The sequence below is a fragment of the Eupeodes corollae genome, chromosome 3 (genome assembly GCF_945859685.1).
Source record: "Eupeodes corollae chromosome 3, idEupCoro1.1, whole genome shotgun sequence".
In the NCBI taxonomy this organism is placed as follows: domain Eukaryota; kingdom Metazoa; phylum Arthropoda; class Insecta; order Diptera; family Syrphidae; genus Eupeodes; species Eupeodes corollae.
In genome coordinates, this window is record NC_079149.1 from 7,079,865 (window position 1) to 7,106,620 (window position 26,756).

The following is a 26,756-nucleotide window of genomic DNA, read 5'->3' on the forward strand; positions in this document are numbered from 1 at the left end:
CCTTATGGTACACTTTTATCCAGAGAAATTTTTGCTGTACCATATTTCTCACTCTTATTATTATATCTTATTTCTGAATCCGAATTAGTCTTTTTTCTTTTGATATTTGTCTGAACTTTTTAAAAAAAACTGTTCTTGAACACTTCTTCCATGATTGATATAACCGATATTGGTGTGTAAAATTTTACTTCTGTTGTTAAGGTATTACAATGACGTTTCAGATTTGCCAATGATGAAGTAAATTTATAAACTAGTTAAAAGTTTGCATCATAAATTGAAGTTTTGAAAACATTTCTTTTTGACTTGAAAATTTTAAGAATCTTCTTCTTACCCTGCAGGCCAAGGTTCTGATGGAGAAAGAAAGAATCACACTAACCTAAATTTTATACAAAATTAATTTTTTTCTAAGAATTCACAGGTATCTATTGAGTCTAAAATAGCTATTAATTTATAAAGCTGTATTGATTTTTAATTATATTAGAGTTTTCCTTCAATTCCTAATGGAACGCTATTCTTTAACTAAAAATTAAATTAAAAACAATTGATTTTAAACAATAATGAATTATCTTAACAGACTTGTAGACTTTAAGAGAAAACCTTAAACGTAAGGATTAACGTATATAGTTTCCAGCATTTAAAGCCTTTATTGAACCAAATCAGCAAGATTTTTTATTTTATTTATCCTTGTCTTAGTATTAATTAGAAAGCAAATGACCCCTTTCTTGACCTCTCACTAGGTCTAAAGCTTTTTCACTTAAAAATGTTTATTACTTTAACTTTTTTTAAAAATGCACTGACGCTTATGCGTACTTTTTAATTGTATTCAATAATTGATAGATGTTCCAAATTTTGTTTGTGCACTCACCACGTTCATTCATATTATATTATCACACACACATGAAAGGTAAAACCTTTTGACAGAAAAGACTCTAACCTTTATTATAATATATCTTTGCTTTATTTTATCACAGATAGCATTTGGAATTTCTTTTTTTAATACAAAATATTTTAATATAATCACGCTTTTGTTTTTATAAATGATTCCTGCAACTCGACTTCTAATATCTCCACATTTTGAACTTCTTTTTTTCCCTTGCTTTTTCGAAAGTACTCTTCGATTTCTTGTAAGGTTTTCCCTTTCGTCTCAGGCAAAAAAACATAAACATAAAATACCGAAAACATAGCAATTCCTGCATAGAGCCTTAACACGTTATTATATTCCATCCAATCGACTAAAAATGGATGTGCTTTAAGGACTAAAAATGCCATCACGTATGCGAAGAATCCTATAACTCCACTACATGCGCCACGAACTTTCTGAGGAAATACTTCGGAAGCGATGAAAAAAGGTAATGTCCAAAGTCCAAGTGCACTGAATACAATGTAAATGATCATGACGGTTGCAGAAAAATAAGGTATTGGAAAGTTCTTCGAAGTAGATAACAGGAACATAGATATCGACATTCCCAGAGCTGATATCATCGCAGCTTGTCGCCGTCCCATTTTTTCCAAAATAAATCCAAGAACGCATGTTGTCAAAACTCTTGCAACGCCTATAAATACTGCACATAGAATTGGGTCGACTGTGGAGCCAGATTCTGAAGCAATTTGAACCGCATACACAACAACCACATAGATTCCGGCGAATTGTTGACAGAAAAAAAGGCCGCAGATGATAAGAAGAGGCTTATAGACTTCAGGCAGCCGTAGGGACTTTCGAAATGGTATCTTCTTTTCATTCTGTCCAGAGCTATTCGATTTCACGAGGAGGTCAAATTCAGCGTCCACTTCTTCATGGGTTTCATCTAAAAGAAAAAGTGTATTTTTTGTAAGCTTTTAGTTAATTTTTTTCGTTGGCAAATTCAGAAGCATGAGCTTAGAAATTTGATAGGAAAATCATGTTTTCCTAAACATTCCCACTAGCTACCTACGAGCATCAAGACCCCTGAAGTATGACAGCGCTGCCTTAGCGTCACTTGGTTTTCCTCTTGCTAACAGTGAGCTGGGAGTATCGATTACAGGAATCAGAAGAAGAACGCACACCACTTGAAATCCGAACAAAACCATTGCCAGAAGATGCCAATCACCCTGCAAGAATTTTTTTTACTAATTTGTTATGAATTCATTTCTTCGAATTACTTACCCTTATAAAATAACCCAACACATAGATTGCCAGAACTCCACTAGCTATAGCCAGACTTGTTCCCAATATCAATCTACTTCGTATTTTTGGTAAACTGATCTCTGCTGCATATACTCCTGGTGGGGAACTTCCCATTCCCATAGCAACACCAATCAAACATCTTGATAACATAAGTTGAATAAAGACTGTTTCAGGATTCTCTTGAACAGCTAGAGCCATGAAAGCCCATGAGACAATAGCAATACAGTTGAACACGATAAATGTTCGCTTACGCCCAATTTTGTCCATAACAAAAGCCGTCAGAAGAGAACCCAATGGACAAGTTATTGTACTTATAGAAGCTTCAAAAATGAATGTTAAAATTAGCATAAGTCAAGAAACTAAATTTTTGTTCACTTACCAAACCATGATGCTTCTGATTTATCCAAATGAATACGTTCTTTGGGGTCTGTAAGTTGATCAAGAGTGACAGCTGGTAAGGCTAAACCCATTCCAAAGGCAAGCATTCCAATAATTAGAAGAAATATCATACGTTCCTTAAGAATTTAACATGAGATTTCGAATATTTGATCAGTGAAGAAAATGGTCACATTTTGAAATACCAACTTGTCTTCTAACGGCTTTTGGCTGTTCTCCTAAAGGCTTATACTGAACTGGTTGTTTTGATCCACAAACGATTGTAGGTTTCACGTTACCATTCTGACGAAGTGTTTCCAATTCTGTTTGGTTGTCCCGCATGATGGTTCAGTCTTGAATTTGAAGAAGAAAAAATATTAGAAAACTTTTAGAAGAATTTTCAACAAAAGTCTTTCTTTTTTAAACAACCTATTGTTTGTAACCAATATTTATCAATTAATTATCGTTTCCAAAATTTTAAAGTTAAATATTTAATTGTGTAATCAAACGTCCTACTCTCCGTCTTCTCCCCTAAAGACTAAAAGACTATATCTTCAGTAACTACCACGTGCGACAAAATTTTGTAAACTATTTAAATAAAAAAATAAACAAATGTGTGGAGATGTGATGCTTTTCCCAAAAAAACGTTTTATAATAATTTATGAATTAGGCCATACGCCTTATTACATTGTATACGTTTCTATGAATATTATCTCGTTACTTTTAAGAGCATATGTTTTAAATTTGTCTCCTTAGTTATTTGTCTATTTCACTGATACGATAACATTTTTGAGAAATCATTTTAACTAAAATAAACCCAATGTTTCAAAGTATCAGTTTATTTATTTTGCTGTAAATCTAGTTAAAAAAAATTAACAAACTTTTATATCTTATCAAAATCTTTCAAAGTTCAAATAAATTTAGGAAATCACGTAGCTGCGTAAATATGCCTAAAAGTTATTATATAAATAAACAAAAAAAATTAATCGTTAGAAACTCTAACTTTTTATACATTTGTTTATAATCAAAAAAAAATTAATACAGTCGCTATCAATTATTATTATTGTTTATAAACAACTGATACATAATTAATTTAGCAATAAATAAATTTATACAATCGATTGTAAATCATATCAATATAAGGTAACTAAAATATGATTTTGTAGATGGGATTTTTAAATTGCTAGTAATCGAATTCCGTTACGCAGAAAATTAAATTTGAAGGCTATAAAGTGCTTAAGATCATAAGTAGTCAAAACAGTGATTAGAAATTATGACGATTTTATCACAAAATTATCTGAGACTGATTTTCATTACTAGTTTTATTTTAAATTATTTTTTTTTTTGTACATAACACAACATAAAAGTGTCCATTGCCGTTTATCGCTACCTTTTACCACAAGGAAACACTTAAAGAAAAAGAAGTCAGAATTATTTTATAAGAAATTTAATTTCCAACAAAGATGTCTTCTAAACTTAATTGCTAAAATTAATATTTCTCGAGATATTATGTATAGGAATTCAAAACTTCGTAAACCTTAACGATTATTAACTCCAAAAATACCAATTTTAATGGATTAGTGCTCGACACCTTTTTTATAGGAAACTAAATTGCCTTTAAAATTGTCCCTCACATTGTTTTTGTGGGTCTTGCCATTTACGAGATATTAGCAGATAATAATCGAAATCTTTTCTTTGAAAGATATTAGTATTAAAGTCTGAAATATTCATAAAAATATTTGTTAACATTTCCAACAAATTTACAACATGGAGACCAAAAATCAGCAATCATCACTATAATTTTTCAGATACATTTTTGAAGACCTCAATTTGATTTTCAAACAAACAGATGTTTTAGATAAGCTTGTGAAAACAAACTTGTGTAAATACTTTTTCCCATAAATTATAAAGAACAAAATTAAGCTTTTTCTGTTCCACACCTCACTTGACTTATAAAATCCAAAACATGGTCGAATAATAATGTTGTTTCAAATCTAATTCAACTTTTTATATCTTACTTTTGGGGCGTTTTCAAAATGTATTTCGAATTTATTTGTTTTCATAAAGCGTTAAGTTTACTTTTATCTAATCTGTGAATAAAACACCAACAAATTTGTATTCAAATTCTGTTCAAGTCTGTTTAAATTTTGTGAAAACTTCACTTTTACAACTTTAGTGCACAAGCAATTTTTGGAGCCAAACAAATTTGTTTACGAAATATGAATTAACCTTTTTTAACCGGTATCACAAACAAACAAATCATGAAGATCAGTAGATCACTCAGTAATATTTCTCTCTTGAGTACTTTCTGCCTTGACTTGGCCTACTTTTTGTTTATTATTGTCTGGCAAAAAACACTAAAATAATTATAAGTTTAAAAAGATCGAGTAAGTATTTGAACATCAGTAAAATTTCTATTGAAGAAATCTTAACTTTGACGTAAACACACTTTAATAAAACTTATAATCCTGGTGAAAATTCTATAAATACATAGGTCTTTTCTCTAACGACTTTAAAGTAATACTGTTTTGGAATTTATATCAAACCTTCTTAATGACAAATTCAAAATAAAATTCACGTCAATTCCAAAGAAATCAACAGATGAATGTTTGTTTTATGATTCTGAAGTGCGTTAACTTTTCAGACATTCATCACATTAATAATGTACACACCCAGCTTAATAAGTTATGAGTTCTACGATACGAATTTCTTATTTTTAATTGTTTGTATGTTGTTTTCAAATTCTGGTTAAAGTTCTGTTTCAGTTTTCGGTTTTTGAATCTAACATTTCTTCAATTTTTCATAAATAATAAAAATCGAAACTTTCTCATGAAATTGAGATGAACGAAAGTTTTGTGTTAAATCACAGTAAATACCAGAATCACATGCAAAAGTATTTTGCCCAAATTTGTCCACGTAAATAAATTATATAATGATAATTAGCGAATAAGTCTTTAAAACTTAGCCATTTAAAAGTTGCCAAGACAATAAAAGTTATAAATTCGCCAAAACGCACATGTTTTTTTTTATGAATTAATCAAAACTATAATCTGTCACATTTTTTGTGATACAAAATAACTACATTTATGTCTTACCGGCAAAAGCGTAACAACCATTAACGATAAAATACGATTGCAAACTAAAAGCTAATTATCAAGTACATACCATTAATATCAGGGAATAAGCTTATAGTGCGTAAGGTTTGTTGTCATGCTTTTTATCAATCCGCGAAATTAAACCTCCCTGCAGATAATCTTTTTTATTATTTTTTTATTTATCAATGAGTATTTTTCAATATCATATTATGTATTTATTAAAGAAAAAAAAATTAACAATTTCTTTCTTCAAACGGTTCGAGTATGTTCTTCAATGTTTTGTAAGGTTTGAGTTCGAAGGTACAACATCAAACACAGGGCATTTAAAACTTCGAACTCAACGTTTATGATGACGGTTGGGATTGTTTTGATTCAACCTGAGGGGAACAACATTCCCACTTTATTATTTACAATTTTACATTTTAAGAATTATGCACCCAAATTGAAGCTGAAAATAAGTTTTAAAAAGGAGGCTTGGATGCGACCCACAGTGGTAACTTAACATTAATGCCCGTCTGTCAATATCTTTCTTTGTTTTTATAATACTTGAGTCGAAACACCTTTCTTGTTAGTATTTTGTTGTTTTTGTAGATGTGTTTTGTAATTAAAAAGTTGTCAATAAATTTAATAAATTTTCTAAATTTTTCATTAAAAAAACTTAAAGTTAGCAACAAAATTTTGGAAATGATAAAATAACCTTAAATCAATTTTTGGCAGTTTTTATTTCTTACATAAAAATTCCATACATTCATCTATTCTCAAAATATTTGAATCTAACCTCAATTTTTACTAATTTTGGGTAGTATTTTTTTGTATACAATTTGTCAGTTTTTTTTTTAAATTTTAATACATTTAAAAATAATATTTTGTATAAGATTAAATCAGTTTGAAGACAATAAAGTTAATTTTTGCAAAGATATTCGATTCAAAAAACAATTTTATTTTTATTGTTATATGTAGTTAAATTCTCAAGATATGAACGACGAAAAATGGTATCTAGCACACAGACATCACTCTTAAAGTTTTTGATTTAAATCCAAGAGATCTTGAAATGTCAAGAAATGTCAGAATTACCAATTCGACAAGTACGATCGATTACAAATACTTTCTATGGGAAGTTAAAATATAAATTTTTTACTGATGAATTCAAATGAATATTAATTAATTAAACAAATTGTTTTCAAAAAGTATTTAGAACATTTTATAGCACTTACAAAATATATGTACATTAATTTTGTGATCTTAAGTTGGTAGCGCTGGAATATGACTCCTGTCACACTCATCTGTCCTTAAGAGTTTAAAAATGTGGGTTGAATAGTCTTGTCATTGAAGTTAATGAAAATTTCAAGAATCAAATAACGTGTTAAAATTATCAAAAGTTGTTACTTAGACTTAGCCTGCGCAAGCAATTGTTTAAACTACGAAGAAAATATAGAAGGTCTATTCATTATCGTCTTACAAAGATGGATCAAAAACAAATAAAGGTGGATGTGTGTTCTTTGAACAACTGAAATTAAGTCTCCCATTCTTTTTTTTTTTCTTGTCGTGGCAGTAAGAAAATGTGTTCTCAATATCTGATATCCGTACTTTATCAAATATTCAGCCCGCAATCAAATCTCTGGACCCTGTCTGTACAAACTCTACTACAGTCCATAACTGTCTATCATCTCTAATGTAGATGGCCCAACAATTTAACATTCACCTTTGCTGGGGGCATGCGGGGCCATAGAGACATTCAAATAAATTTTAAGACAGATGAATTCGACAGTTTGCCTAATGCTTCCACAACATTCATTACTTGTAAACTATTGCTAATACAAACGCTATGAAGAATGAAAACATCAGGTATTTTATAAATGGCTTTTGCAGAAGCTGTATGGACGAGGATGATGAGGAAACAGTTCTTCACCATGCCCTGCTTTATATCAAAAACGCAAGAATTACCTCTAAAACTCTTCTATAATGATCTTAATTACATTAACATAATCAGTCTTTTACGTTTCGTAAGGAACTCAAAATGGTTCCATTGAGCTCGAAAGAAAGCCTCAAGATTGACGTAGTATCACAATGGGCCATTCAATTTTACTACTCTATGACAGACAGCCACTTTAACCTTACCTAACCATGCATCACTGTAATGTACGCTAATTATCAAGGCCCGAATTTCGCTGAACTAGACAGAATTAAAATAAATATTATTCAACTTATATCTGAGGTACCAACCGAAATGTGTGAAGAAGTGGTACAAAAATTACCCCAAAAGAATAGCTTTCGTCAATCTTCTTGAGGCGGTGGCCATTTTAATGTTATTGTTTTTCACTCTTATTAACTTCCCATAGGAAGTTATTGTAATGGGTCCGATTTATCAAATTGAAAATTTTAACATTTCTCGACTTTTCAAGGTCCCTAGAGTCGAAATAAAAAAATTTTAGACTATTTTTCGTTGTACATAGCTCAAGATCCAGAAGATATAATATAGACTTCAAATAAATTTTGTTATACAGATAAAAAGGCAGAAAGATGCAGAAAGGGCTCTGAAGAAAATTGCGTTGGTGTTTTTTTACCATAGCAGTTTAAAAAATAGGTGAGAATTTTGGTTAACCCTTAATATCTTACAAATCAAAAACGCTAGAGACTTGAATTAAATTGTATGTAATACATTGTATCGTTATACCAAACAAATATATTTTTTGAAAAAAATTCAACTAACGGGTTTTTTTGTCACCTCGAAAATTTTACGAATACAATACGATTTTATCTAAAAACAATTCTGTGTGACGGAGAATATCGTTTTTGACATCTGGTAAAATTTTGAAAGAACTTTTTTTTATAAAAAATAAAAACCGAAAAGAAGCATTACTCAAAGTTAATAAGAATTGATTTTCGACTCAAATATCTTTTCAAAACCTTGAAATATTTGCTTTAAACTACTTGTTTCTTTTCAAAAATATTGTTGTCAACACTCAGTATAATTTTGAGGAAAATCTACTTGACAGTTTTTTTTTTAAATAAAAAACAAAGAAACAAACAATACTAAAACTTGGTCAAAATTTACTTACGACTCAAAAAGCTTTTAAAAATTAAAAATATTGTCTTCAAACTCTTTTTATTTCAAAGAAAATATTGTTTTCGCTTACAGTTTGTTTTATAAAAATCCAACAGTCCGTTTTTTCATACATATAAAATAAAAAATACACAAAATAGTACGCAAATTTGGTAAAAATTGTTAACAAAACATGGGTTTCAAACTGAAGTATTTCTTTATATGAAAATATTGTTAGTAATTTTAAAATTTAAAGGAACTTGACAACTTTTTTAACCCGACACAAACCCAGCCTCTTTTTTCCATTAGAATTATCCTGTGCTACTACTATTAGTTTTAAGAAAGAAAAGACTTGAACAGCAAAATATGAATAAAGATCAAATACATTTTTTATTTGAATTATGAACAATTAATTCTTCTGTTAAATTAAAAAACAACAGTGTTTTCATTTCAATTAATCTTGTTGTCCTATATTATCAACAATAATTAAAAAAAATATGTATAAGCTTATAGCATTTTTTTTCTAAGTTGTACATTACAACAGTTAGCTTTTTCTGAGTTTCAGTTTTATTTATTATTAGAAAAACCTCCCAGTTACATTTCCGCAAAAGGAATATCTCATTATATTGAGGAAAAATATTTATTCAATGCTATGCTGCCCCTGAACTTTTCTCTGGCCAATTTAAAACAATAAACAAATAATAATAATATAAGAATGTGTTTCTTTGAAAAAGTTCCGGTATTTAAAATCATCGATACAAAGCTATAGCTTAGGTATTTTTGTTTTTTGTATTTCTTTATCAAATAACTCAAAGTAGATCATTCTTATTGATGATCTGATTCTGAACAGAAGTAGTTACATTTCAAAATAGGGGCTAGAGATTTAGGTTGAAAAAACACTGATTTGAAAATTATTGAAATAACAAAAAATAAAGCAGATATAATCAGCTGACATTATTTTCTGTACTCGTATACAAATTGAACTTTGCAAATAAATAAAGGCAATAAAATGATAGCTAAATGTTTATTGCTTCAGTCGGAGCACTGATTGAAAAGTGTGAGATAGAAAGTGTGATGCTGATGAGATGCCTATTATCAGGGTCGGATTGAGATCATTTTGAATAACTTTGTATTTCTAACATTTCTAAAATAACGAATTTATAAATACGAATAATTGTTGTTTATAGTATACTTTGAGGAAATATTATTGGTAAAATAAGCTTTATCTTCTTAAAGGCGTTGATTCAAGCCAAACGCTGTTAATAGCCTTCCTGTTCTAACTTCTACCAATGACTTCTGTTTCCCTATTTTTATTAGAAAATTCAAGAGGATTTTGTTCCCATTTCAAACAAGTTCGAAAATTTAAAAAAATACTCCGGGGAAAATTACAATTACTTAAAAAAACCTTGTTAACTCTTTAAAATCTTCGAAACTTAAGCATCGTATTGTTTAAAGAAACTAGAAAAATAAATTTGGAATATGACTTTTACAATTTCTGAGTAGTTACAATCATTGATTGAACTCCAACTCTTTCACAAATCTTCTAACAGGACTTCGGCCTTGATGATCTTGTAAGTCCTCTTGAAGCAAAATTTTTCCGGCAATATTTTGTTGTTTATTTTACTTTTCTGAAACTTATGTAGGAAATCCTGTTTCAAATACTTCGAACATACAAAATCGTCATTCCCGAGTTTGAAGGGAAAAATAGTCTACCGAGGAATTTGGAATAAGACAATTTTGTTCTCGGAAGAACAAGTCGTCCGGGAAACTGTTTTCCCCAGAAATATTAAGAATTTGACTGAATATCTCAAAAACCTGACATGATAGACTAATTTTTTTATTAGAATCTGAACTATGTTCATCAATAATTGTCGAAAAAGTTTAATGTGATTACCAGGAACAAAACCTTTTCAACCAGTGTTATTGTAATTCAAATTTGAATTAAGAGACGTTGTAATAGTTTCTTTAAAATTATAAGAAAAGACCAAGTTTATGAATTATTTGGAAAGTTGAAAAGGCACCTTATTCAGATTTTGCTTTCTAGACGGCTTTGATCCACCAAATGTATGGTATGTAAAATGAAGAACGTGCTCGGAGGAACTACTCAACTATTATAAACAAATTTGTCCTACCTGATCTATTTGTCAATCATAGTCATCAATTGAAAGAAAATTCTGAATTTGAGACCAATTTTGAAAAATATCTCATATAACAAAAATTGGCTGTTCAATTATTCTTCTATAGGAGCAACTTCTTCATCAATATGAACAATCATTCACATCAATTAGAAACAAAACCTGGTTTTGAGCCCATTATCGATAAATGTATCAAATAACAAAAAAATTATATTGTTCAATTAAGACTCTTTATGATATTAAGTTCATTGATTCGGTGAATTTAGGCATACCTTTTGACTAAATAAAAAGAAACTAGTTTGATCTAGAGCATAGTGCCATTATCTAATCCTCATTAGACTAATTGTCAAATCCGCCCTTTATAGAATTGTCATCGTATCATCATCAGTCGTCTGCTATAGTGTTATTGATTGATTCCATCAGATGATTTAGTTTGTTTTTGTTGTTGTTTCTGCTTTTATTGATAGGGGAGCAAGTAAATTGATTGTTCAATACTAAGTGGTGCATGGTCGCTGAACAATGACACGGGTCGACATCTCGGCAATATAAAACCATTGTTATGACGCAAACTAATTGGCGCACAAAACACAAAATGCTCTTTGTCGATTAATATTAATTGTTTGTTAGACACACAATACAAAAATATTATTATTATTATTATTTTATTATTATTATGTTGTGAAAATACAAAACAAAATAGAAATACAAAATATGAGATGAATTTATTGTTAAAAATTATATGAAAACAACATAAAGATTGGAAGTGTTTTGAGGTCCATTTGCTTCGTTAAACTTTTGACCTAGAGAATATTATGTGTTGTTTGAAAAAAGTGGTGTTGAAGAAATTGATTTCAATTCAAAGAGTTAAGGTATACAATTAAAGCATGTTATGTCCAGATGGACTTGCCTTAAACTGGTCAAGTTGATATAACTCAAAAATTATTGTTTTTTTTTTAATTTTTTGACTTGTTTTTGAGAGAGAAATTTAAAAATAAAGTGTTAAAATTATGATTGATTGGGCGACATAATATATGTGACTTATTGTTGATGTTTTCAAGGTTTTAATAAAATGGAATCAATAAATCATTAAAGTGTTTTTTGTTTTTGAAATTTTTGAATTATATGGAATAGGCAGAGATTCGAAAAGTTGAACATGGTGTCAGTAATTGAAATTTTGATTGCTTATTTTTATAAAGTTTTTAACAAAACATTATCTGAAGGGTAAGAATTTTTATGTTTTTTCTGTTAGTATCATATTAAATCGATTTCTCAAACTAATTCAAAATAAACGCGTCTTAAACAGGACACAAACGAAACTTTTCTGGCGTTTATTAATGTCAAAATATCATATGATAAACTTTAAAGTTAATTATCTATGTTTGGGCTTTAAATTGGAAAATCACAATTGTTTTCTGCTAAAAACGTATTTTTCTAGTTTTTTAACGGAAATTGATTTTAATAATCAGTTGATCGCTTATGTACAAAAATTAAAACGATTTTAACACAATTCCCAAAAGAGATTTCTTTCAAAGTAATGTTTCGGTCAAAAAATCGAATGCTTGGTTTCTATGATTGGTGCCAAGAAAATCTATAACTGTACCCTTAGCGTAAATCATTGAAATTTAAATTGACAAGTGGCATTACAAAGAAATGGAACGCTTTTATTGGAATGATTTTGTTCCGAATTGATTTAGATTGTTACATTAGATTGGTTTTTATTTTGATAACGTTAATTACAATTTTTTATAAAGTTCACAAACAAAAAAAAACAAAAAGCATGGCTTTTCTGCCGTCTGCCTAGTTCAAATCAAATGGGGTGGCGCAACAGTCCGTTGTGAACCAGGGCCTAGTGACTTACAACTCTCAACCATTCCTGTGTGCGAGTACTGTGGTCTGCCTAGTTGACAAATCATAAAAAAGATAAAATAGCTCAATAATATTTTTAAAACCTTTCATTTATAATTCTACTTCTAGAGAAGAGCTAGCCTGTAGAATTGAATTGTTTAACTTCCACATTGTTAAGAAAGAGTATATCTTGATTTTGCGTCAGTATTTCGCAACCAAAAGCATTCCTTCTTATTTTTTTAAGAACTCGACATCTTCCAACAAAGTGTAAAATATCCTCCCTTTCCTTTAAATTGCACAATGAGCATATAAGTCATCTCTATGAGGTATAAAATTCAGCTGCATAACTTCACCTCTCAATTTAACCATCATTAAAATTTCAACAATGCTATTATCGTCCCTTAAATAATTCCTATCTTCCAAGTTGTGATTTAGTTGACAGTAGAGATGCCTGTATATAGATCCTGTGGCGTCATTCAAGTATTTCTCTCGTTGTTTTATGTCCACTACGGAAATGAGCTGGTATAAAGAAGCTTTTAAATAATCCTGGTTATTACACAAAAGGTTAAGTTTCATTCCACATTCGCTTGCCAAATTTATCCAATCAGCACACCAACTTATGGTTTTCTTCGTATTACTTAAAGCGCTACTATCTTTGGAAGCCTCTTATTGATAATCTTCATAACTCTCAAGATGTAATCAACTTGCATTTTTAGGGTTCGTATGAACATAGGTGATAATCCTGATTCCAACATACTATTGGTGTATTTGATGGTGGTCTAAAAATTCTCTTAATATATTATCTGAGAAGTTTCTCAACTGTTTCGTATTGTTTCGTTCCCCAAGTTTGTGCCGGGTAAAATATGAGAGACTCAGATACAGCTTCAAATATCTTGAACTTGCTGCTATGTGCTATACTTTTGTTAGAAAAACATCTTTTCCAAGTTGCAATAATTGCACCTTTAGCCTTTACTAGTTTCTCTCTTAGATGAATATTTGAATTCCGTGACAACTTCAATGACCTCTACATTATAGGACCATTTTTCTTTCGCTGAATTGCGGCCTCCTTTTCATTTAAAAATCAAAATATTGGACTTATTAAGATTCGCCATCATACTCAAAAGCTGAGAATATTGATACAGGTGGTTTATCATTAACTGCAATGATTCAGGTGATGCTGCCAAAAGAACGATGTCGTCCGCAAATAGCAATGCTTTTATTATTTGCCGGCGAAGTCTTCAATAAACAAGGCGAACGGACTCGGACTCAATGTACAGCCTTGTCTGACTCCCGATTTTGTTTTAAACCCTCTCGACAACTCTTCTCCATTCCATACCTTAGTAATTGTATCGGCATAAAGATTTTGAATAACTCTCCCGAACTTCCATGATATTCCTTTACTATACAGCTTGTAGATAAGCGCATGTCTATCGATCATATCAAATGCAGGTTTAAAGTCAGCGAAAAACATATATAGCTTCTTGTCCTTATTGAGGAATGTTTCTGCGATACTTTTTAGGGTAAAAATGTGGTCAACAGTCGAATAACATGTCCTAAAGCCTGGTTGAAACTCCTTCAAGAGCTTGTTGTCTTCTATCCAGTTATTAAAACGTGTGTTATAATCCTCTATAATTAGAAACCTCGGCCAAGCTCCCCTTCTTATAAATCGGGAAAATGATGGACTCCTTGAATTCTAGTGGTATTATTCCTGTTTCCGTGAGATTGTTATATATAGTTGTCAGTCGATTGATTAGCTCTCCAGTTCCATACTTATAAAATTCTGCTGGTATGCCATTCGGTCCGCATGCTTTCCCATCCTTAAATTCCATTACAGCTGAAATCACTTTTTGATGTCTTATTGCAGCATCAAGAGTTTCATTTTTAAAATCCGGAGAAGCGTATTGAAAAAAAAAGTCTGAAAGTGATCTGCCAGCTGATCAGAACCTATACTAAAATGGATTGAAAACTTTACTCTGTTCAGCTGCTTTGCCAGGTTCCAAAACTCCTTTCCGCTTTTACAGGAGGCTAATCTCTTGGATTGAGCTTCGATGAATGCTGCCTTCTTTAGATTACATATTGCCTTAAAAGATCTATTAGCCAACAAATATTGATTTTTGAAGTAGCCATCATTCAAATATCTGTATGCTCTAAGCCAGCTAAACGATAATTCCGGTGCCTTTCTACAGTCTACATCAAACCATGGCTCTATGAAGTTCTTCCGAGCTTTGTCGGCACTTTGGCAGCTACAATTTCATCCAGCTTTAATAAATCACAATTTCTTTGACTCAGCAGTGAGATATAAGCCTTTCTTGATATTTCATCTCGTTAGTCGGTTTCTACTTCAGTTTCGGTAGGGAATTTATAACCGTGGACTCTTGAGCTTCTCTGAACGTTATGATCATTGGAAAGTGATCTGAATACGCTACAGCTTCTATTTTCATGTAAATCATATGCTATAGTCTATCACAGAGCTTCCCTGACCACTGACAAAAGTTAATTGACCTTCCATACCCAAATTTTAAACAGAAAAATGAGCTGTTTATAGAAGAAGCTTTTATCATTAAAAAGTTATGACTAAACTAAAAGAAAAGTTCTTTTTGTTTTGAGAAAGTGGATTTTAAAATGCTATGATAAAATGAAAAGCTAAAGAAGTAGTTAACTGAACTTTGTGTCTGTTTCTGTTTCAGTTTCTTTTAAATTGTTTGCACATTTTTACAGAACTTTGTTCTCAGATTGTGAAACTTGACAGTTTGTGATACAAAAAAAACGAACAGAGCCACAAACAAAATGTCAAAAATTGTAATACGCCTTTTTCGAATATTGAGTTTTTGATTTTATAATTCATCCAAGAGAAATATTTGGAGGTTTAATTCTCAATAGTTGATAAGACTTTCCTTTGGTATTTATGTTAAGTAATTCACTTGAAACTTCTATAAGCCCCAAATATTGGCCAAGTAAACATTTGTATAGTTGAGTATTTAAAAAATTTAAGCTAGATAGAATTAAAATTAAAAAGCAATAAGAGTTCTTAAATTCTTTTTAAAGATTTCTTTTTTAAATCTCAATTTTTATTTTCTAAAGTCTTTTTCGTTTTTTAAAGTTAATTAGTATGTAATTAAATCTATCACAGTCTTATAAGATCTCTTATACATATAATTGATGAGTATATGTTGTGTTCCTAGTTCCACATATCTAAGTGTATGTCTTTCCGTTTCCATTAACCAGCACTCCTTTCAGCTCAATTTCTGGTGTCGGAATACCAAATTTACCATACCGGAAATATTCTTCGATTTCCAGCAAAGTCTTGCCCTTCGTTTCGGGTAGGCAAAAGTACACAAATGCAATTGACAATACTGACATTACTCCATACAACGCAAACACATTCTCAGCTCCCATAAAGTCCCTCATCGATGGGTAGGCCTTGAGGACGATAAATGACATCAAAAATCCAAAGCTTCCCGTCAATCCAGCACATGGTCCACGAACCTTCTGTGGAAAGACTTCTGAATTCATGAAGAATGGCAATGTGAATATTCCTAAGGTACTAGTGATGATATAGATGACAATCAAGGCAGCAGGAAGATAAGGAACATGCAACCAAGGGAACCAAGTTGTAGCGGCTAATGCGAACATACAAATAGCCATGCCTCCAGCTGAAAACATTCCAGCCTGTCGACGACCATATTTTTCAAGAACTCCTCCCATAAGAGCCGTAACTGTGGTCCTTGCAATTCCAATGAAAACTGCACACAGAATAGGATCGATATTCACTCCAGCTTCAATGGCTATTTGAACTGCATACACTACGACGACAAAAATTCCAGAAAACTGCTGACAGCAAAATAGACCAATCATGATCAACAAGGGTTTGTAGACTTCTGGTTGACAAACAGCTTTGTAGAAGGGTGTCTTCTTTTCACCAGTCTTGAGTTGTATGGACTTCAAAAGGACAGCAAACTCACTTTCAACTTCTGGATGGGAATGACCTATGAATTTAGAAGATTGTTAAACCGATTTTAATGCAACATTGTTTGAACTTACCAGCAGCATCAAGCCCTCTGAAATAGTATAACGATGCTTTTGCCTCTTTCGCACGTCCTTTGGACATAAGCCAACTGGGAGTTTCAATAACTGGTATCAAGAGAGCCAAACAAGTGACTTGATAAGCTAGAAGAATCATTGCAAGCATATGCCAATCAGTCTGAAAGAAAATTGAAATATTTCATTTAAGCGGGTATTCTAAAGACGGTGTCATGTTTGACTTCTTACCCTTATGAAATATCCTAGGACATAAACTAACAGAATTCCACTAGCCACGCTGATAGACACACCCAAAATCAGTCTTCCACGAATTTTCGCCACACTTATCTCGGCTCCGTAGAGCCCAGATGGGGAACTTCCCATACCCATTGTGATGCCAATGATACATCTTGAAATCAATAGTTGTATGTAGACTGAATGTGAGTGTTCCTGTAATGCCAGAGCCATTAGAGCCCAGGATGCAATGGCAAATAGATTGACAATGATGACAACTTTCTTCCTTCCTATTCGGTCCATGAGTAAGGCAGCCATGAGTGCTCCCAGTGGAGATGTTATGGAACTAATAGAAGCTGTAAAAATACACACACAATTTACACTACCCTTGATATAGCTCTATATTTTCGAGCTTACCAAACCATGAAGCCTGCGACTTATCCAAATAAACCATCTCATTTGGATCTGTAAGTTGAGTTAAAGTAACAGATGGCAATCCTAAACCAATTCCACAAGCGAAAATCCCAAGGTTCATCAAAACAACCATTAACTCCTGTCAAACAAAAAGAAATAATCATCATAATAGGTAACTTATCTCTTATCGCTTATAATTCAGGAGACCTTTTGCTATGACTTCTAAGCCTTATCTCATTAAACCAAAATAAAAATTTGCAAACATTGAAAATAAAAATTAAGACAAAATTTATGTGTACAAGAATTAAGAAATTAAAACAAATGGTTGTCAAGTTGATGATAAGCTTATTGAAGAAGAGTTGCGTCATGCGTATTTAAACTTACTTGTCTTCGTACAGCTTTTGATTGCTCACCCAATGGCTTAGGTTGCAGAGGTTTATCAAGTCCATTAACAACGTTATTGTTACGAGTGCCATTTCGGAGTATTCGTAGCTCTTCTTTACTGTTTGCTGACATTTTTTCCTATGTTTTTCTAATCAATCTGTAAATAAAGTATGTATTTATAAAAATAACGTTAGTTTTGTTTAAGCTTAAATACAATAGTATGTACTAAAATAGACACATCTTTCTACAAATTATTGGAATAGTCTTTAAATTAAAAAAAAATTAAATTCAACGTTTTAATCCTGCTAATCAAATTGCACTTCCCCGAAGGATTTAGTTCAAAATGGACCCCGAAATCCATCTATTACGTCAGTTTTTTAAGACATTACTTTTCAAAACTAAAAAAAAAACACCAGGATTTTTGAGGCTATCAAAATTAATAAAGATCTTTGTTTCCAATAAAATTAGACATTTTTTCTAAACGTTTTAACCTTATATTCAGTCTTCAGTTTAAATATTTATAGTATTTCATAAAGTTTTTAAAAATTATTCTTAAGTTGTTAAAAGTTTTTTTTATAAAAACGCTGAACTATTCATGTTAAAATATTTATTAAAGAATTTAAAGTTTTTGTTTTAAACGAATCTCTCGGCTAAAAAAGGCAAAGTCAAGTTTTTAAAATATCTTTATATCTTTTTAAGAAAAATAATGTTGAAACGGATTTTTTTAAACTCCAATAGATAATAATATTGAAGCTCCTAAACGAAATCAAAACTATTTAAGAATTAAAGGTTTCTCAAAACTTAATTTAAAGACAAATGAAGATTGCTAACTAGTAGGAATTTCCAGAATTTTTTAAAAATATGAAGTTAAAAGGCCTGATAGTCATTAAATCACCTGATTTGTATGATTGAATTTTTCAAAACAAAATACATCTTTTGAAACATAGATAGCGATCTAATCGCTTAAGAAGAAGCCGCGTCAGTGTGTAGGTGCCCTTAACAAACTTTATTGGAAATATCTTAACAACAAAACTCTGTTTGTTTACAAATATTGGGCATGTAAAAAAGATTAATTGTCAAGGTCATATTGAATTACTTAAAACAAAATTTCATTCACTCAAACACGTTTTATTGTTATTGTAAATTATGGTATAATTAGTGTTAACAATAACCTTTGAATATGCCATAAATTATCTTGGGCCGAAATTGAGTTTGTTATCGCGGAAGAATGGAAAACAAATGTTTCAAAGTCTTATGTCTGACTCTGATGGTCTGACCTATCATTACAAGTTCAACGTTTCTTATTGACACTTTATTACACGCCTCGGCTAGAATAGTGTTACTTTGGTTGTTAAATTGATAACACTTGTAGATCATGCTCATATAGTAGCATAATAAATCAAGCCCTCTATAAATATAAGGTACTATCTCAAGTTGACTGCTCCTCGCGCGTATAGCATTTTAATTGCTTTGAAACAGTGGTCTTTCGTCTATGTGGGCAAGATGATAACCAAAAGTCATCATTTATATAATATAGACTGAAATTCATAAGCGTGCCTCTGAATTGGTTTTAATCAATTGTTTTTGATAAGACCAATAGAGAGGTTTTTCTTCTTTGTCAATTTTGTATTGTTATATTGTTGCTCACAATTCCATCAGACTCAATCGATTAGTTAGTTTAATTTATTACGAGTTATTTAACAAGGTCACGGAATAGAAAATAAATAATTTATTCCTCTTGCCTTACATTTCATATGTGTATTTTTGTTTTGTAAGCAATTCATCTTTAGATGAATAATTTATTCATATTTTAAGTGTAGGTCTTTTTTTGTCTTTTTTTAAAAGTATGATAACAGTGTTTATAAATCAAGTTGAAATATTTCTATAAGCAAATCTTCATAAAGATATATACTTGATAAGGACAAAGTTATAATACTGTAAATAATTTTATGGTTCAATGAATTTATCAACAAATAATAATAAATTACAAATCTTTTGATCTTTTACAATTACACGCCACGTTCCAAGTTCCAAGTTCCGAAAACCTTTTTTATTATTTTATAAACTCTAGATAACACACATCAGGTATATTTATGTTAAGGACATATGGTTTTGTTACAAGCTCTAACCTTGGAATTTTATAAGAACTAATTTTGTTCGATTCATGTTTATAAATCTAGTTCCGTAAAATAAGTTACGTTTGACAATTTAAACTAAAGAAAATAAAACATCAATCAAGAAGCAAATTGTTCTACAACTTTTGTTAACGAACGTTTTTAACAACTTTTTCCAATAAATTGACCGTACATTTAAATGTTTATGAAATTTTTCTTGGCGTTTAAGCACATTTACAAATATCTCTATTTGTTCTTTTAAAATATTTGAAATTTTGTACATGAGAAGTTTAAATGGTTGTTGTCTATCGTTTGACAGTTGAAAATTTGAATTTGTTTTAACTTTTCTATTCAGTAAGGTTTGACAATTCCTCATGAATCATTTATGGCTGAAACACAAACACGCTTCAGGTTCGACTTTGCCTGACGTTTACGAGTTCAGCCATTGGAATTCAATCAAAATGACCTCACGTGTTTTTTGACAATCGTAAGGAAATAAAGTAATGTGACTCCAAACTGAAGCTCTAGTTCAAATTTGTTGAACATTTGCTTTGTCTGACAGCTCAACAGCTGTAAAAAAGTCATCAAACAAAATTCATATGCTTTTGGAGGGATTTCCATTGGTAATTATAGGCTGTGTAAGCTTTTTCCGCGATAAATTTAATTTTTCGATTTCAAAACTCATATTTTTTTATCATGAGAAAAAATAACAGCTTCTAATGACAGAAGTGCCATTTTTAACTTCCCATAGGAAGTTATTGTAATGGGTCCGATTTGTCAATTTGAAAATTTTGACATTTCTCGACGTTTCAAGGTCCCTAGAGTCGAAATAAAAGATTTTTAGAAAGATGTCTTTGCGTGCGTGTGTTCGTACATATGTACGTTCGTACGTCCGTGCGATCGCGACGTTTTTTTGGTCGTCCATAGCTCAAGAACCAGAAGAGATATCGATTTCAAATAAATTTTGTTATACAGATAAAAAGGCAGAAAAATTGCGTAGGTGGTTTTTATTACCGTAGCAGTTTGAAAAAAAGGTGAACATTTTGGTTAACCCTAAATATCTTACGAACGAATTTGTCATCTCCAAAATTTTACGACTAAAATATGATTTCATCTCCAAAACAATTTTGTGCAACGAAGAATAATATTTTTGACATCTGATAAAATTTTAAGGAAAATCGAATTGACAGTTTTTTTATAAAAAATAAAAATCTAAGAAAAACATTACTCAAAGTTGGTAAAAATTGAATATCGATTCAAATATCTTTTCAACAACTTGAAATTAACGCTTCGAACTTATTTTATCTTATAAGAAATATTGTTTTCAACATTCTGACAAATGTTGAGAAAAATCGAATTGACAGTTTTTTACACAAAAATTTAACAAAAGTTGGTACAAATTGATTTTCGACTCAAATATCTTTGCAAAAATTGTAGATATTGGCTTTAAACTACTTTTATCTTTAAAAAAATATTGTTTTGACATTCAGTAAAATTTTGAAAAAAATCGAATGGACGGTTTTTGTACAAAAAATTAAAAACATAAGAAAAAATTAACAAAAGTTAGTAAAAATTGATTTTCGACACAAATATCTTTTGAAAAATTTGAAATATTGGCTTCAAACTTATTTTATTTTACAGAAAATATTGTTTTCGATATTCAGTAATTTTTATATAAAAATCCAACAGTCCGTTTTTTCATAAAAAATAAAATCTACAAAAAATAGTACTCAAATTTGGTAAAAATTAATACGAATACATATAGACAAACTTTTAAGCAAGACAAATCGACAGACGGAATTGGAAGTTATCAGTGTGGGTCGCATCCCAGCCTCTTTTTTCAGTTGAAAGTCTGACATATAAGAAATGGATCGCTATCGCACAACGCATACAAATTGTCAAAACCTACCACAAAAATGGTGATTCTGCCACAGCCACATATCGTGTTTTAAGAAGAGATTATGGTCTACACAACTACGGAAGCAATTGTCAAAATTTGAAGTGACTGGATTGGTTACAAATATTGTAAGGCTTGTACATTGCACATCATCGTTACGCTCGCAACACTGAAAATATCGCTGCTGTCGATTCCTAGTAGTTCTCAGGAACTAGGACTGTCTTACGGCACATTATGGCGTATTTTGCATTTGGATCTACACCTACATCCATATAAAGTCCAGTTCAAACTTTAACTGAAGCCAGCTAACCATTCACAATGTCGCGGTCGTAGATGCGTCGAATAGGTGCTTGAACAACAGGTAGTGGACGGTGATTTTTCGAAAAAAATCTTCCTCAGTATTCGTCGATCATTTCTCACTCGGTGGGAATGTTAATAAACAAAATTGTCGTATTTGGGGTTCTCAGAACGCACAAGTAATAGAAGAGAGGCCATTACATCCACAAAGAGTCAATTTTTGGTGCGCTCTTTGGTCCGGAGGTGTGATTGCACCTAACTTCTTAGAAAACGACGTTGAAACGACTATCACCGTCAATTCGGAGCATTATGGTCATATGATTACCGACTTTTGTTTGTCTTGTTTCAACAAGGCGCGAAAGACCGTGTTTATGCAGATAAACCTTTAACTCTCGAGCACTTAAAACCCAACATTCGTCAAGTTATAGCTAAAATGCCCCACAATATGTGTCAAAAAGTAGTTGAAAATTACCTCAAAAGAATCGATGCTTGCAACACTTCGAATGGTGTTCATTAAAATGGTGAAGAGTTTTACACTAATGTCAACGTTCAAACTTTATAACATTAAAGAAGTATCATATAAACAAAATATCTTATATGTGTTTTATTAAAGTTTTACTTTTGAAACCGCAAAATGGGTAACCTTGTACAAATTTCTTAAAATCTTTAAAATTTTAGTATACTATAATATTTTTGTTCTGTTGATTACAACTTTCTTGCATTCGCACTTGGCTTAAGCCTCTCTACATTTCCTATACTAAAAGTAAATCTGCTACTCAGACATTCGTATTTTTTTTTTCAATTTCTAAAATCCTAAACCATTCAATTTTCCAGGTGACACTTTAAAATGATAATGACTGTGACACTAACAAGATAAAGATTTAATCTGAACGGCAAATGTAAAAATCGAAGTAGAACATTTTTATATAAATTATTTAAATTCGCAAAATCCAATTTCAGTCCAGTGTGTCATAATTAAATCACTTTATTATAACCTTACTTGATGCACTTAAAGTTTTTGCTAATTTTCTCAGGAGCTTATATTTATTTTTTTAATTGATAAGAAAATCGTCATTGATAACAGATGTTAGGATTTCATTTAAAGTTAATTTAAAGTTAAGTTCATGGGACTTATAATGATATTAATAAAATATTTATGAAATTTACATTTAGGAAGTTAATAAATACATTTTTATAAATAATGTCACACGAAAGAATTTATATAATTGCCTTATTGTTATTAATAAAGTATGCAATAAAATAGGAAAATCTAGCATTTTGAAAAAAGCTGTAATGAAATCAGAAATTTGATATTTGTTTGAGTTTGTTTTTTATTGATTTCTAAATCCAGAAATGTTTTTATTAGAGATATAAATCGGATTTTTAATTTCACTTTATATTTATTAAAATTTGATAAGAAACTCGTTTAATGATAACAAACAAGTTGATATGCGTAACTTGTTATAAGTTAAATGATTAGGCATACGTCAAGGCCATTTCGGGGTGTGTATACCTCCTATAATCTTGGACACACAAATTCTTAGTCCAAGAAGTACAAGTATACATCAAATTAGTTCAACATTCTCTATGAAATTCAAGTCGTACTTCTTCTTGTTCTTTATACCATAAAAATTAATTATTATTATTTGTTTAGTCTGAACAAAATCTTATCAACAATACAAGAAACCCATTTGAACAATCTTAATTGTTTTATAAGAAATTTTTACTGACCTGTAGATTGCAACGTAAATAAATACGAGCAAGGTTATAAAGGTACTAGTTTCATTCTTAATATGGAATTAAAAGACATATGAGATTCAAAAACTTTTGTCATAAACAATTAAATAAATAAATGCAAAACAAGGACACTTGCTAATAATTGTCTTTCTCTTCACTATAAGTATTAAAGTCGAAGGTCATCCTAAAGAAGTTTTTTTATCAAATATGTCACCAAATTTATGGTATTCTTTTAGAATCATCTAATTTGTATCTTACAAACAGAACACAATGACTTAGACTTGAAATTAATTATGCTAGGATTATGGTATTCCACAAGGAAGCTATGTTGGACCTCCTCTATTTATTACTTTTAAAAACGATATAACCTTTTTACTATTTTCTTATTTCTCCTGATGATAAAAAAGTAAAGCACAAAAGAAATTGAAAAAAATTGACTATTTAAATTCTTTCAAGCAAAAGATGAATTGAAAAAGAAATGAAAGTACAAAATAAAATTTCTAAATACCTCAGAAAACCACTATTGCCTACATTTGAAATCAAAAGCATTTAACAGACGGTTGATAGAATGTATCAATGGACATAAAAAACATATTTTAAAAGTGAACTGATAATATATTGTCGCATATTGAATTCTTCGAATTTATGTTGTGAATGTGTGTCCCACATTAGGGTTCGAGTTAAGGTTAGGTTAAGAATTAGCTCCAGGAACACTAGGAATCTGGATAATCTAATCATCTTTATTTTCCTTGAGGAAAAGGAACATGGAAAAAAATAATCTATAAAATTAAAAACAAAATGAGTTCATTGTACAAAATCCTTTGGCGAGTTCAAAGTTCTGTTATCTTCAATTGACAACTCATCATCTTCCAATTTATACTTGATAGAAAAGTTGACAGCTAACCAGACAATTGATGAATTAATATTGTTCACAATAACGAGTATTTCCTTCAAAACTGATAATCAAACCTTATTCACAATTGATCAATATAATATTTGCAATTAACTCTTTGACAGTAATAATGACATTTATCAAATGAAAATCAATTATTCAAGTAGATCTTTGCAATAAGGGTGATTGAACAGAAAAGCTTAATTTTGACACATTTTACGGAACGACCTAATGAACACCTCTATGTCCCCAGCGAACTTAGGCCTGCCTAAATGATAAGAAATAAAACAAAAGCCATCATTATATTCAAACAAAGAATTTAAAATTTCGTCATTATTATTGCGCAAAAGATAAGATTCAAAAGAACCATAATAATTTATTACTCAGAATGAAATATCAAAAAAAGAAAAGTCAGCCCCCTAGACAGTTTTTGAACAAGTAAACAAAATGAATGACTAAGGTTTCAAAGTCTAAAGTCTCATAATATAACGAAAAGTATAGCCCTAATTTATATTTCCTTCCACTTCACTTCATTTTACTTGTGTTTATAATTTTTTGTACTCTCATTATCGCACTCAATGTCATGGTTCATAAAATTTAAGATCTATTTATAACATAAGTACATAATATTATAGGCAAACGATATTCATGTGTATTATGGCTAATTGTTATTTAAGAAAACTATAAAATGAATATCAAAATAAATTCTCAAGACTCCTTGAACTTAAACAGTTGGATATAATATTTTTAAGTTTGACATAATCATATAAGAAAAACTTCTGTCAAATCATCGCAAATGATGTAAACAGTTCATTAAACTGTTCACAAAGTGAATTAAAGTCTAACCTGTCAATTAGCTCATCTGAAATATTGCATAAAATGCATTCCTTTTTATAAAGACAAAATATTTATTACGAAGTCATAAATAAGTTCCTATAATAAAACTGATTAATTCACTAGAGTCTGTTATAACAAAAATTAGGTACCAAATTTATTTAAGTTCAACTTTGACATTTTTCAAAAATATTGTGCACTTTCTCCAGCAACAAGTTTCAAAACATAATATTATAGATAACACATTAGAAACGAGTTATCTCTTACTTGTGATTAAGATCAAGTTAATCAGCTATATAATTCACATCCTATTAATAATATAACTAACAGTTATCAACTATGAAAAATAAAAATTATAGCAGATATCTTTTGAAACGTCAAAACGATTTCCGCCATACCTTCAAATAAAATCGTCCTTAAAGGTACCTTTTTTATAGGTACCACACGCAGATCTTTTCACTTTTCACACTTCACTTTTCAATCTTATCCACAAATTCTTCACGATTTTCATTAAACATACATCAAACCAATAAACTTCTTTCTTAAATTTGTACAATTTCGACTTAAACTCAACCCAACTGTGCTATAAAATAGCACATCCGTAATCGTTGGAACTCAAAACTATACTAAGCTACCGACTCCGAATCTGCGATCCATTTCGTCGATTGATTTGAGATAATAAATAAAAAACAAAATTCTATCTAGGTTTTATTATAATACGACTGATAGTGCTACGCTACGAGTCTACCTAAGAACTGGAATTTCTTAGGAACCCATATGTAGCCCAGAGCCCATGCCCAGTCTACATAAGTTAGCCACCAGATGTGTACAATGAGTATAAGGTTTTGGAGTGTCCTCTCCTCTGCTATCAATTTAACATTTTTGTTTTTTATCAGCTTAAGGGATCTACGATTTTGGGTTTTTCTTACTTCTCGTTTTTTGCAAACAAATTGTTTTTTATGACCATAAACAATGTCTGATTAGGACTATGACGAAGGATTATAGGTACTTTAAAAAACTCTGTTCTTATCAAGAGGTCTTTGTTTATTATTATTATCATAATATAATCTCGCTTTATTTTATTATTTAATTTTTCAAACCCGTACCTATGCTATAATTTTAAATGAATACAATTTATTTGACACATTCAAGTGTCAACAAAACACATGTAGTTTCATAGTGTAAACACATTTTATGGCACTTGGCTGGAAATAAAGAAGAAGTTACATCGAAAAAATCTCACATCGCCACAGGAAGGCGGTTTAAGGCAGTTTCT

At 30.5% G+C, this 26,756-nt stretch overlaps 1 protein-coding gene across 1 annotated transcript; it reads right to left on the reverse strand.

Moving 5' to 3' along the window:
- Window positions 1-951: 951 nt before the first annotated feature.
- LOC129949001 (uncharacterized) lies at window positions 952-26,213 on the reverse strand. The gene is made up of 11 exons (XM_056060183.1): window positions 25,879-26,213; window positions 17,710-17,866; window positions 17,329-17,464; window positions 16,927-17,267; window positions 16,699-16,858; window positions 15,856-16,643; window positions 2,750-2,887; window positions 2,544-2,679; window positions 2,144-2,484; window positions 1,932-2,088; window positions 952-1,805 (listed from the first exon to the last, which is right to left on the reverse strand). Exons 2-11 carry the CDS (start codon window positions 17,839-17,841, stop codon window positions 1,018-1,020), a joined length of 3,117 nt encoding a protein of 1,038 aa, XP_055916158.1. The 5' UTR covers window positions 17,842-17,866; window positions 25,879-26,213; the 3' UTR covers window positions 952-1,017.
- Window positions 26,214-26,756: the final 543 nt, after the last annotated feature.